This window comes from Dendrobium catenatum, unplaced genomic scaffold, assembly GCF_001605985.2.
Source record: "Dendrobium catenatum unplaced genomic scaffold, ASM160598v2 fragScaff_scaffold_974, whole genome shotgun sequence".
Taxonomy (NCBI): domain Eukaryota; kingdom Viridiplantae; phylum Streptophyta; class Magnoliopsida; order Asparagales; family Orchidaceae; genus Dendrobium; species Dendrobium catenatum.
Window position 1 is genome coordinate 2920028 of NW_021319436.1, and position 14733 is coordinate 2934760.

The 14733-nt window shown below is 36.0% G+C and overlaps 1 protein-coding gene and 1 long non-coding RNA gene across 5 annotated transcripts in view; one reads left to right on the forward strand and one right to left on the reverse strand.

The window, feature by feature from the left end:
• Window positions 1-214: 214 nt before the first annotated feature.
• The window catches only part of LOC110101881 (LRR repeats and ubiquitin-like domain-containing protein At2g30105), a 95011-nt gene continuing 80492 nt past the window's right edge, over window positions 215-14733 (forward strand). For all 4 annotated transcript variants that reach the window (XM_020829973.2, XM_020829976.2, XM_020829974.2 and 1 more), the window contains exon 1: window positions 215-597. In XM_020829973.2, coding sequence (XP_020685632.1) covers window positions 261-597 — 337 coding nt within the window. In that variant the 5' untranslated portion in view covers window positions 215-260. The remainder of the gene's footprint in view (window positions 598-14733) is intronic.
• LOC114580345 lies at window positions 10347-14117 on the reverse strand. The gene is made up of 2 exons (XR_003701717.1): window positions 13966-14117; window positions 10347-10587 (listed from the first exon to the last, which is right to left on the reverse strand). It is a non-coding gene; the product is annotated as an uncharacterized LOC114580345 (long non-coding RNA).

Sequence of the window (14733 nt, forward strand, 5' to 3'; positions counted from 1 at the left end):
TTAAATATAATTAAAAATTAGTAAAATTCAAAGATCATTTTTTTATATTTATTTTGCATACTTTAAAGTTCATTCAAAATTTTAACCTTTAATGAAAAAATATTAAAAGATGCCCTGAAATTTAAATTAATTAATATTATAAAAATTAAATATTATAATAAAAAAATCTATTAATATAATTTTAATTATTATTTTTTTTTTAAAAAGACTGGGAACCAGTCGCCCGAACAGGGAGCTTGCTCCCCCTCCTGGCACCCAAAATGCCGGCGTGGATACGGCGAAAATCCTGCCGCCAACATCCCGTAAATATGCTCCGTTCTTTCCCAAAGGATTATCTGCAACAGGGAGATACAGTTTCCGCGATTAAGCTATTCCGTTTAACTGCAGCAGCGGCCATGGAGAGGATAGAGGAAAGTGAAAAAGCCAAAGCCGCGGCCTCCTTCATTCGAGCTGATGATCCCATCACCGTCCACGTAAAGTTCAGCGGCCGCAAGATCTCAGTTACCCTTTCGCCTGAATCTACCATTCTGGATCTTAAATCCCGCCTCCACTCCCTTACCGACGTCCTCACTCGCTGTCAGAAACTCATATTTAAAGGTACGCCGCCCAAACTGTTCAAATTTGGGGTATCCGCCCCATTTCTGGTGGAGATTGAAGCCTCTTAAGACATTCTTTTGCTTAAACTAAGTTTAGGGATCAAAGTGGCAATCATTTGGCAGAGTTTTTCTGTAGAAGATTCTTTTGTCTTTTTGTTGGGTTAATTTTTAACGCTTTTAGTTTGCGTGCGTTGATTTCGTATAAATTAATCTGCTTGATATTTGTTGGGAAAATGTGGGTCCGAATACTCTTAGGATGTCAACGAGCTAGTGTAGGTCCATATAAAGCCTTAATTATTTAGTCACCCCTCCATGGTTAGTTTCTCTTCCCCAGTTGGAGAATAATAATAATAATAATAATGAGAGAAAGGGAAGAGGATGGTGGGGGGAATTTTTAGTATGTTGCATCCTGCAATAATATTAAATGGATATGTTATCTTCTCCTAATCATGGATTCAAGATCAGGTGTGAATTACTTTTGTTATAAGAATTGTATACAAAGATATGAAAATTGTTTTCTATTATCTAGTAGTAGAGCTACTTTATTAGTTTGTGTTGGATCTGAATTTATTAGTGGGTGACATCTTGACCCTACTCGCAAAACTAGCTAGACTATATGAGTAAGAAAAAAAAAAGAGAAAAGCGTGTGAGAAGGGAAAGCTCTGAAGTTCTATATCTTCTTTATGAACAACAATTGGCATGAAGTCAAGAAAAATCCTCTAAACCCCGTATTTATAGAGTTAGGTACATTTAAGGAATAATAAAATTAGATATGATTTGATTGCTGCAGACATGTGGACTAAACTCTGGTGGCTACATATGGACAACCATCTCTAATATGGACATGGGATACCTCTGGCGAGAGCTCTGACAGTTGCCTCGAGTGACTGCCTCGGGTGACTACCTCTGATGTGTTTCTAAGGAGAGTGAGTCATTTGAATGAGGCACTAGTTGAAATGGTGAAGTTGATATTATTATTTGGATGAACATCTCTTGTCAATTGGGTGTATGACCTTATGTTCAAAGTGAGATCTTTCAGGCGAGTGTCTCAATCGGACGAGTTCTTTGGGGGTGAGTGTCCCACTCGTATGAGTTCTTATGAGATGAGTGGTTTGAGGTGTATACCTCCTAGTCGGAACAAATGTCATGGGCAGATACTTGGTGATTGGGTTGAGTGCCCTCTGTGGTCAAACTTCTTTATGGCAAGTTCATTTAACTCCTTTGATTCCTCATTGAGCTTGTCTGATCGCCATAACTTGTTTAGATGTACACATTGGGATTATACCTTTAAAGCAAACCTTGCAAATAGAACACAAGAATTAAACAAAGTATTTACTATTTTCCTCATTTGGTACAAATGAAGAGTTGCAAAAAAAAAAAGAAAAAAAGAGAGCATGATTATCATTAAGAAAGGAAGTTGTTATTACTTTTTCATTTCCTCAATGCCCTCAAAAAGAGGTGACAATGTTAATCACAGAGTATTTGTCTACTTAGGGGCCTTAGCTCTCTTGTAGGGAGTAGTCTCATGGATTTTTTACTTGGTCATGAGTTGAAGTCACTCTAATCATTATGCTCAAGTTGGCCAACCTTCTATATTATGCGGTATCCACCTAATCTAATTTTTTTTTTGGGCTTGAGTTAAGAATGACCTTTCTTTATTAGGTTTAAACGAGAATTTGACTTTTAATAGAACACAATGGAGAAAAAGGATTCATGTAGCCGACCCCACGTAGTGGGATAAAGGCTTGATGTTGTTGTTGTTGTTGTTGTTGTTGTTGGGCTTGAGTTAAGAATATCCAACTTCTAATTCAGGTGAGTTGTGTAACTTTTCTTTTCAATCTTGTTCTAAAGGCTTGCTGCAATGGCGAGTTCTTAAGAGTTAGGATAAATTTTTTAGATATTTATGAAGAGTTAATTTGCTTAAAGTTTGTTGGACCTATGGGGCAACCTCCATTTGATAATTCTTAGGGAGGTAGTGTTACCTTCAAATGTGTCTGTTGCTTGACGTTTAGATGGCCAACCCTCGTTGGATATGGTGAGTGCCTATCCTTTACTATGATTTAAATCTCATTTGTGAGTAGGTTACCATATCATTGACATGCTAGCTTTCTTTGCCGAAGAAGACTGACTTGCAATTTTGTAGAGATGTGCATTTATGTGCATTGATTCCTGAATTGCTTTAAATATATAAAAATCCATGATATGTCATTGTTTATTTGATCCACTTGATGCGTGAAGCTTCATCATCCTAGATCCCTATTATAATTTTTAATTCGTGGTTGTTTTCTTCGTCCTTACTTTACTTCTTTCCTTCTATAATTCATCCTTCTTAATTGATTTACCTTGCCCCAGCTTAAGTAACTTGCAAAGCGACCTCATTTTCTATATTGAGGAATTCCTAAGTTGTGATTTTCATTGTCCTTCATTGATTGTAGGGAATGACTCCGAACAACTACGAAAGGAATTCATCATTAGTGAAGGTTTCGTAGTTTGAGCTCGTTTGGCAGATGTCCCCAAATTTGTCGAAATATGTTGGATTGTGTTTTTATCTGGATCAATTTTGTTATGGATCGCGCCTCCCTCTTTTTTTTTGAGGTATTAACCATCCTTGGCCACCATTGGCTACTACGTGCCTTGATTATGCCTAGTTTCTATGTCTATCGGGTCACCCTTTTTGCCCTCTTGCGGAAGAGATAGCTCTAGTGGATTATTCACCTTTTTTGTAATTGGTTTAGATCTAGAAAGCTCAAGTTATACTGCATTCTTTTATAAAGTTATATCTAAGAATTTGCTGGTTGAGGGTAGCAAGTGTTGGAGAAGGATGATTTTTTTTTAGTGAAGTTGGTTGGAGGGTGGTCCATTGGAAATAGTTCCCACTTCCCACGTGGTGCCTCGTGCCTAGGGGTGATCTATAATCCTTTCACCTGAGGGGTTTGAGTTTCCTCTTGCTTGTAGCAGGAGATAGAGTTATAAAAAAATTGAGCCGAGTCGAGCTTCAACATGATCGATCTTGAGCTCGTTTTCCAAGACTGTGTTTAAGCTCGACTCGATAAGATTCGAGCTTTTTTGGCACCTGTTCGAGCTCGAGCTTATTTAAAAATCCTTATGTTCGAGCTTAGCTCGTGTTCATGTTTGAACTCGGTTCATTTTAGGCTTATCGAGCCTATTAACGAGCCCTTGTTCGAGCTCAGTTCATTTTAGGCTTATCAAGCCTATTAACGAGAGGCTCATTTAATAATCCGAACTTATTAATGGGCCGCTCTTTTAGCAAAATAAAATTTATTTTCTTTTCAACCGAGCAGCTTGCTGATCTGTCCGCTAGGCTTGCCGACCCATCTGCCAAGCTTGCCGACTCGTCTGCCAATATTCCTTAATAGACCCAACTCGTCCGCCAGCTTTCAAGCATACTCCCAATATTTTTAATTTTATAAAGCAAAATTAAGTTGTCATGCATGGCGTGGGACTAAACGAACAACGGGACATATTTTTTCCTGATGTGTGAGCAGGAACGGAGAGCGAGAGCAGGAGCGAAGAATGGGAATTTAAAAATAAATTATTAAAAATTTAAATTAGTAAAATTAATTTAATAATATTTATTTTCAAAACTCTAATTTAGCTCTAATCGAGTTTGTTCTCGAGGTTGAAACGACACTGAACATAAACGAATCTAATACCAAGTTGTGTAAGATCGTTTATTAGTTATCTGGTATTTATCAAAAGTGTTCAAGCTTGTTCGTTTATCTTATCGAGTCGAGTTACAAACAGCTCGTCGAACGCTTGGTTCATTTACAGCCTTGGAAGGAGGGGTTGGGCTCACCTAGCTACATACTTGACACAACTATAGGGTGATTGCATGTCTTATGCCGAGTATGTCTTAAATTCCTAACCCATCGTGAGTTACTTAACTAGCGATTTTTATATATATATATATTCTTTTATTGAATGGACTTATGTTTTGTCTTACATGTATGTTTGATAGTTTTAGATATTTGCTGAAGCATATTAGATATATCTTTGTTCTTTTAAGTGGAATTCTTACTCTTATTAAACTGAAAAGTGCTACTTTGCTAAGTGCAAAGTTTTCGTCTATCTGCGGGCCTTAGCTTTCCCGTGTGAAGTATTCTCTCAACTTTCAAATTTAACCCTAAGCCTAGATCAACCCAATCTTAAGCTCAAATTTCTCATATGACTAAATTTCACTTGGAAATAAGTTTCTCTAATATTAATCTATGTTATTAATGTGCCTACTTTCTAGTTTGGAGTCAATCGACTTCAAACTTGAGTGCTAGTTCATTAGGTTTTAAGTCTAGAAAATAAATTAAAAAAAGTTTTTTTGGTCATATTTTAGTTATGATGATTCGTGATGGTGGCAAGGGACAAAGGTATTTATTAGAGATGAACAAATTTACTCGATTTTCAAGTTTGAATCTATTAGTTTGTTGAATTTTCTATTTGGTGACTTTGCTAAAGTTGAATTATCACTTGACGAGTTTAGTCTTTGGAGGAGTCGAGTACATGGTGACGAGTTCACCAAGTATCTATAGAATTCTATGTTGGGGATGGAAGTAAAATACCGCAATGAAACAAACAAGAAAGTAAAAGCAATGGAAAGTAAATGACACTAGAATTTAACGTAGAAAAATTTGAAATCGAGAAAAAACCACGGAGCCACACCACACCAAGAAATCCACAATGAAACTTGAGAGAAATATACATATCTCTTTTCTCTTGCTCTCTTATTTCTTCTCTTCTCTCTTACAACGTTCTCATACTCTAAACACAAGAGAAAGTCAAGTTAATAACTCTAAGGGACACTTGAGAAAAGTGAAAAAAAGACTGTCCAGTCTGTCTCGCAATGCTGCGGAGCTCAAGCCTTTGATCTCGATATGTCAGACAATGCTACTGCGCCCAAACCAGCAACAACACAACACCACACAGCATTGCAGTGCCAAATCTAGAGCACTGCAACGCTTTGGTCTCTGTCACTTCTCCAAGCAAATTTTACAGCATCGGGGTGATTGGGAACACGACGCTGGGGTGATCGGTCATACAGTGCCCGGGTGCTTGGGTACACAACATTGGGGTGTTGTATAATTTTTTTTTTTTAGCTGCAAAGCATTTGAACCCAAACAGGGGTAGGACCCCCCCCCCCCCCCCCCCCCCACCCCCCCCCCCCCCCCAACAAGTACGACAAATTGAACTGAGATCCAAGGTAACAATCCAATCTGATGATTGTCACAATCAGATTTCACACATACTAACGGTCTAAGGGTGAGTTGCATGCTGGCAACGAGGTCTTGACTCTTCCATATTTTCAGGGACTTCTTTGGCTTACCACTCTACTTCCCATAGTGCTCATCTTTTGGTCAATGATATCAATTCAAACTCACCAAATGTGAAAAGATATTGGATCCAAATTTATTCATGCGTGACACCTTGACCCTACTTGAATGACTAGTAAGGTTATTTTAAAGCAAGAAAAGAAGAGATAGGTGAGTGAATAGGAAAAGCTTTGAAGTTTTATATCTTCTTTGCGAATGGTAATTAGTATAAAGTCTAAAAAATATATCTCAACCTCATATTTATAAGATTAGGAAAGTTATAAGAGAGGCTATGCCCATAAAATAATAAAATGATATGACTTGACTGTTACAAACAAGTAAACAGTCATCTTTGACATTGATACCATTTAGAAATAAAGAGATAAGAAATAGAAAGAAAGAGTAAATAAACAATAAAGAAAAATTGAAACCTAGAACCAGGAAAGAAAAAAAAAAAAAATCGATAACTCAATTGGGTGAGTTATTTTGAGGTGAGTGCCCCAATTATATAAGTTCTTTTGAGGTTTGTGCCTCTAAGGTGGATGTTAGGCTGCGGCGAGCATGCTCTGGTAAATCCTATATGATTGGGGCGAGTTCCCTCTTTGGTCAAGCTCTTCTAGGGCGAATTTACTTGATCACCTTGGATTCCCCAGCGAGCATGATATCTATAACTCTCTTAGTTTCTTTCATGGGGGTATATAGTTTGAATTAAAGTATTTATTTTGACATGCACAAATTATTATTTTTTTCAACATTGTAACATGTTTTTGGATCATGCTTGTTTGTTCATCATCATCATTTAAAAATTAAAATAGCATTTTCATATTTTTTTTTGATTTCGTCATCTTTAATCAAGATTCTATTATTTTTCTCTCTTTTGCTTTTAACTTGATCAAAATCTCAAAAAAAAAAAAAAAAAAAAAAAAAAAAAAAAAAGAAAAAAAAAGAAAAAAAGAAAACTTGATCAAAATCTCAAGATCTCATCTCTTTCCTTATAATATCTATTTCATTTTCTCCTTAGTGGCAAGCATACTATATAAAATAATAAATTTGTAGCTTTATCTTTGCTTGCTAAGCACGTTGCAAGCCTTGTAAAATTCTTATAACCATCATATGCCTCAATGATATTAAAAAATTTATAACTTTTGAAGTATATATTTTTTTTCTTAATAACTTTTTATTTCGCCTCATGCCCTCCATCAAGTCACTTTATAAGTGCACTATTTTTTTTTCTTGGCTCGCATAACTTTTCTATGACAATTGTTTTAGTCATCTCATATCAAGTTTGGCTCAATTAATGAATTCTAATTGATCTCTTTAGATAACCTACTTGTGAATTTTTTTTTCTTCTAAAATTCCACCACCTCATTTATAAGATAATAATTTCATTTGATTGTTTTCTTTATGCTTTTTTAAAATATACATTTAACTACCACTTCAAAATTTTTTCTTGTAATCATGTTACAAGCTTAAAGAAAGGAGTCAATAATGCTTATATTCAAATCATTAAAGATATGTATGCCGGAGCTTTTACTTGTGTTCAAACACAAGGTGGATTGACCAAGTATTTCCCTATTTCGGTTGGGTTACATCAAGGATCAGCCTTAAGCCCATATCTTTTTGCTTTAGTCATGGATGTTCTCACTAGACATTTGCAAGAAGATGTACCTTGGTGTATGCTTTTTGCTGATGATATTTTTCTTGTTGATAAAACTAGAGAGGGAGTTGAAGGTAAACTTGAATTATGGAGGTCAACTTTAGAGTCTAAAGGTTTTCGCTTGAGTAGATCTAAAACGGAATATATGGAGTGTAATTTTAGTAGTAATAGACCTAGTGAGGGGATTGTGACTTTGGGCGATCAAGTCATTAATAAGAGTACACGTTTTAGATATCTTGGATCTATTGTTCAGAGTGATGGTGAAATAGAAGGGGAAATTATCAGCAGAATTCAAGTTGGATGGTTGAAGTGGAGGAATGCATCGGTCTTGTTATGTGATAGAAATGTACCCCTCAAACTTAAGGGAAAATTCTATAAGATGATAGTGAGGCCTGCAATGCTTTATGGTGCCGATTGTTGGCCATTAAAAGAGAAGCATAATACTAAGTTAAGTGTGGCAGAGATGAGGATGCTCAGGTGGATGAGTGGCTTTACCCTTAGAGATAGGATACGAAATGAGCATAATCGTGAAAAGGTTGCAGTAGCTCCAGTAGAAGATAAGATTAGAGAGAGTCGCCTTAGATGGTTTGGTCACATAAAACGGCGGCCTTCCGATGACCCGGTTAGGAGAGTAGAGGTATTAGATTTGACTTATGTTAAGAAAGGTAGGGGTAGACCTAAAAAGACTTGGTTAGAAAATATTAGGAATGACCTTTCTTTATTAGATTTAAATGAGAATTTGACTTTTAATAGGACACAATGGAGAAAAAGGATTCATGTAGCCGACCCCACGTAGTGGGATAAAGGCTTGATGTTGTTGTTGTTGTTGTAATCATGTTACAAGCTTTACTAGAAGGCTTTTATTTCCTTTTAAGCAAGGAAAAAAAATCTATTTGTGATTTAGTTCCTCCATTTCTGTAACTGTTCTCTTTACTTAAGTTATTCATTCGTTATTGCTAGATTATATGATGCTATGAAATGAAATCAAATATAGCTTCTCCAATTGTATTTCTATCCCCTATTCTATAACCGCCGGGAATCATTTCAAAGCCCATCTTATTACAACATTTAGGCTCATTTAAATCATCTCTAATTAATATCCATTCTTTCTTATATATACACTATAGTAGTTCGTCAATCTATTGCCAAAATTGATTTTTAAAATTATCTTCTAATTCAACTTGAGAAGCATAAGAATTAACAATATTGATAACATCTTCTTTGATAATTATCTTTATAACAATCACCCTATCATTAACTTACTCATCTTTAATAATTTTATCATTCAACTCTATCCACTATTATCTGAATCCCAAGCTTATTGTTAACATTTCTTATGTTCAATAACTTATCTTCCACCATGTGCTTAGATTTCTCATTTCCATTTAGTTTCTAAATAAGCAACATTTATTCTTCTTTTATCTTTTTTTTCCTATTTCTTTTGTTTTTCCCTTTTAAGTCCTCTAATTCATTTAACTAGTTTAATACTAATTTTTTGAATGCGCCACTTAAGGACATCCTTGTCTATTTGTCATCACAATCAAGTTAGTTTGTGTCACATTGCTTTTGAGGCATACTCTTGCATTGATACTCAATTGTTGCAAAACTTTATCCTGCCTTGCCACATCAACAAGCCAAGTGTTGAATAGATCTATAGCCTTTCCATAAAAGTCTATTTGTTCCTGCAAGATGTGATCGAACTGTAATTTATTCCTAATAAATTGCAATCTTTTTTATTTCCTTGATACATAGAAAAGATTTTCTTTTTTCTATTTGTTCTGTTAATAATTATCTGAATTTAAGTGCATCTAATTACATCATCTCGTTAACTTTGGTGAGACATTTGTGTTCTATATATAGATTACAGAAAAATGAAGTCCTTTTTAAGCTCATTATTGCATTTGCGCTTCCTAAAAGTCTACAGATTTTATGAGACTTGTACGACAGCCAAAATCATATTCAATGTTAAATTATTTTATTCAACACAGAAAATATGTTTAGTGGTAAAAAGTGGAAATTTGGTTGAATCATCTGATTAAGGCTTTGTTTGGGATGGCTTTCTTTCTGCTTCTTGAAGAAGCTTTCTAGTACAAAAATTATTTTTTTTGTACTAAAAAATTGCTTCAAGAAGCAGTAAGAAAGGCGTCCCAAACAAAGTATATGTCTTCACAAAATGGAATTCTAATTTTAAGATATTTATTTTTGTCCCATGTCTATCAAGATAAAATCATAAGATAAGATTTATATTAAAAATATAGAAAAGCGCTTCATTACAAGTGAAATTTCTTGATTCTTGTTAAAATTGAATTAACTGAAATGGCAAATTAATTTGGGCTGTAAAATTAGTTTTCTCATGTGTGTTAGGGTTATCAGTTGTTTAGTGCGTATGCTTCACTACATGCGTTTGATAGTGATTGTCTTGCTTTTAGAAGTGAGTTTAACTATTTGATTGACAGGATGTAACTGAGTTCCTATCCTCGACAATCAGATTAAAAAAGTGAGGAGGTTTTAATTTTCTTGCTAGGAGGCTATACTTACAATAACAATTGAACAGTATCAAGCAAATTGGATAATGAGTTAGAATATTAGTTTGCTTAAAATAATAATAAAATATTATAAAATTAACTTGCACGTGGCTGAAACTGTTACAGCCTTGGTCCGAAAGGCGGTGCACCCGACAACACGGGTTGCTATGAAGAGATAGAAAGATCTGTTTTGTACTCACAAAGAAGAGAAGTGCATAAACTAATAATATAATCAACTATATCAGAGTAAATAATAGAAGGACAATTAAATATTCATTTCATTAATATGAATTCAAATAACAATACACCAAAATAATAGTACTGATACAAATAACAGAAATGCAAATGAAACAAATGACATAAAAGAACTACCCAACCCTTAAACCAAATATATAATAATCTACTATTAAATATAAAATACCAAATATAGTACTGTTAATAGCTTGGCTTCTATGGTGATGGTCCATTAAGCACTCTTGTAATGCCTACTATAAAAAGAATCAACATGTGAGTTTGATAAATCAAATTCAAGAAGTAAGTCCTATCTAATAAAGCATAAACGATAAAGAATGAGGCATGCTGTATGACCAATCAATAGGAAGGAGTGGAAATCGATCTTTCACTATAACAATGCCACATGCTATTTCTAATATGCTGGTGCTACAAGTATATATGCTAAACTAGTACTAATGCTAAATCATTTCAATGCTTATAAATACAACCACACTAGGCATCATTGTACCTCAAAATGACTTATTAGTCATTCATTATTTTCAATTCATCTCCAATTATATATTTATACATTTATATGTATATAACTATAATCGGTTTGTCAAATATCCATTACTAGGAAGGTAACCACTTACCCAAAGAAATTCAGTGATTTTTGATAGAGTCATTACTTTGAGTGCCATTGGCCTAACTAACTAAAATTCAATAGGGCTCTATCGACCTACATACAATCATACAATATATGTGCTTTTACAAATAAGTTCTAATATGTATTATATAATTCAACATGACAATAACAAATTATACAACCAACTTGATGTACAACAATAATATTTATTTGATGGGGACATCATAGCGTGGAAAGTATATCAGATGCTTGGCCGTCGATCTAAGACCACGATTGAGTCGATGTATTTTTGAGTCATTTCATGTATTTGTCTTTTATTATGTTATTTGTCTTTTATTATTTATGTTGTATTTGTTTTTTCGTTTTGCCCTTTAAAGGAGGTCATATGTAGGTCCTAAAGACATTGTCGTCTTTTTTATTTTGAGTCATTTTGTACGAGGTTATTTATAGCCAATGTTTAAAATTGCGTATTTGGGTATTGAGGCGTTTTTCATTTGCGAGGCGAGGCGTAAGCCTCAAGGCGTTTTGAGGCGTAAGCCTCAAAATCAAAAGATTGCGTAAATATAAAATGATAAATTTGTTATATATTAATGAGTGAATAATATAAAATATAAAAAAACATAAGATATGAAGTGAAATCAAAATATCTCAATAATAAGACAACATGAAATATAGTTTAAGTCAAAATTCTATCCTTCTTAAATCCCAGTATTCTTTTCATTAACACATAATTCCGATTTCCAAAAATAAATAGCAATGACATATCACATAAGAACTCATAAGTCATCAACACTGTCATTACTAAGGGGTTCTTCATTTGAATCATTATTATGGTGAATTGCTCTCTCCCCTTCCTCCTCTCCTATATAGTCCAATGTCGGGCATTTACTTCAAGATTTATGTAAGTTTTAATATATATAGCGTGAGGCGAGGCGGGCCTCATCCACGTTGAGGCGCAAGCCTTATAAAAAAAACTCGAGGCGTAAGCATCGAGGCGTTATTTACTGGAATTACGCAAAGGCAGACCTCAAGGCGAGCCTCATATTGCGCAATTTTAAACCATGTTTATAGCCCTTATATTTCTCTTCTAATGTTAATGATTGAATGATAAAAATTTTCCCCTTGTTTGAGTTCTCATGAGAGCTTGAGAGATTGGAGTGAGGTCCCTTGGAGAGGGAATTTGGATCACCCACCAACCTTGGAGACGGCCTGGTTCGTAGTTCTTCTTCTTTATCTATTTTCCCTTTTCCTTCGTCATCTAGCCACCGGCCACCTAACCCCACATCACCACCCAAGCCACCGACCCTACCCCACCTCCCCATCTTCCCTCCACAAATTCAACTCCCTCTTGAATACTTCCATAAGCAACCACTCTTAAGTTAGGAAGGTTTAAATTCAAAATTCAAAATTATTTGAATATGAACTTTCCTAATTTAAGAAAGCTATTTTAGGAAAGTTTTCGAACCCTTTCCTATTTGATTTTAATTTAATTTGGAATGAAAGATTTCATTCAAAATCTCATTACCTAATTTAAGGAGGCATTAAAAGCTTCCTTAATTTCCCTCCCTAGCCCCCTTGCCGCCAGCCCCCTTAATAAATCCGTTGGGATTTATTTCCAAAACCCATTAAGCCCCTCTTGGAAATAATTCTTAATCCACTCCACCTCCTTGGCCGAAAATTCCTAACCCCACCTATTTGATTTATTTCCAAAGGAGAAGCTCTCCTTTTTGGAAATAAATTAAAGCATTCACCTCTCTAACACACCTCTCTAACACCGCCGGCCCTCTCTCCTATCTGCCCCCTCCCTCTCTCAAATTTCCCTCCCCCACATTAAATCCTCTCCTCTTTTGCAAACAAATCAAGGTTCTCCACAAAGGCAAGTTCCCCTCCTTCCTCCTCGCTAGAGTTCAAATTGCCTCAACCTTATTTCCCTCTAAAACAAAATCTGAACTTTACTCTCAGATTTTGACAAGGGAGCTCCTTCATCCTTTCTCCACCATTTGAAGGCTTGAAAGAACACCTTTCTTTCATAGGAAATCCTTAAGGAAGACAAAAGGATGTTGTCTACAACACATCAATCCTACGAACGTGATGCATGGCTGATCCAGATCTTGATTACGACATCGCCTACGACGAACAAGGGTTGGTTCACATCCTTCACTCCACTTTCTTCGACGTCAATTCGAATATTTGACCACACTATCGAAGAGTACGTGGAGCACATTCTAGATACTCTCATCGAAGCCGTAGAGGAGCAACTTGGTACTGTTTAGTGGTGGATTATGTCCAACCCGTGACAAAGGTCTTCCAATCTTCCTACTCTTGTACTTTCTTAGTTTAACTCTCTCTTATGGTTTGATTTGATTCATAAAGGACTTGTTCACCTATCTCTGCCAAGCTTAGTAATCGTAGGAATTGAGTTAGTTTTCTATGCTTTTAATCTTATTGTTAGCGTAGGAATTTTGTTGAAAGTTACTACATTTGCTTACTATTGAGATTCTGAGTTATTTGATAATTCAAGCTTTTGGCAAGTGGCTTAGCCTAAACGTAGGCACCCCTCTTTTGTTTTCTTTTGTCGTTTTGACTACTAATAGTTTTAATCTTAATTGTTTTATTCAAGAAATCGTGAAAATTCTTATCGTATACAATTAAAACATTTTAGTCCTGCATCATAATTATTGCATTAAACAGAACTGATATGTATGAATTAGACTTTGTACAACATGAATCATTTTAAGTGATAAAAGCTCGTGCATCTATAAATCAAGGTCACATTATTTATACTACATGACACTTTCATTATGAGCAATAAATAAGATTCTTGACATGTACACTGCTAATAAATACATAAAAAATCAAACTGAGAACCTAATATCTAGAAGCCTCACACAAGTAATAAGGGGTAATGCCCCTAACAAAGAAGGATGCATCTTTTCGATAATAAATAATTGTTTCTCTCCCATGGAATAAAAAGACAAGGAATAAAAAAATCAAGGGAAATGATTACCTATAGCCAAATTCCTATTCAAAATGGATGCCCCATCCCGATTTTCAGCAGGAAATCCCTCTTCATATCCTGCTCCCTCTGCAACGGCGCCGAAGTGTCTTATCTCGCGTGCGAAGAGGTGTTGAATTGAGTCGTTAAATAGACGACCGAAGCCCTCGCATCTTGGGCTCTCTCGCAAGCAGCTACTATGGCTTCGCTCCTTCCACACTCATCACGCGACCAAACTCCCTCCTTGGATCTTGATTCCTCCCGTAGCCCCTCAGCCTCTCCCTATACCAGTCGCCTGTGCCAACTTCTACCCACGACCGAAGCCTTCCAGCTTCACCAAATCCCGATCTCCTGCTTCGACTCACACCCCAACCTCCTTATGTCCATATAGAGAGAGAGAGAGAGTGCCGAGCTTCTCTTACCTGGCCGAACTCCACCTTCCCTGTCCGACCTCTAGCCCTATCCCGTGGCCTCCAACTCGTCGCAAGCCTTCCGACCCGAGCCGTCTATCCCGTAATCTGCTCATCGTTCAAGGCTTAATCTCCTCACATACCCGATCAACTCACTGGCCTTCGTCTATTGAGGTCAAATCCAACTCCCTCTCACTGAAGACGGCTGAATCCCTACAGACGGATCCCTACCTTGCTTTGCCAAAATCGGATCTCCTTCCCGTAGCCGACGCCAAATCCTGATCTCCTCTATTGGAAACCCGTGCCCTATCTTTCTCTTGACCAAGCTCCCCAAGCCGCAAGCCTCCAGTTGGCCTCCTCACTCGATTTC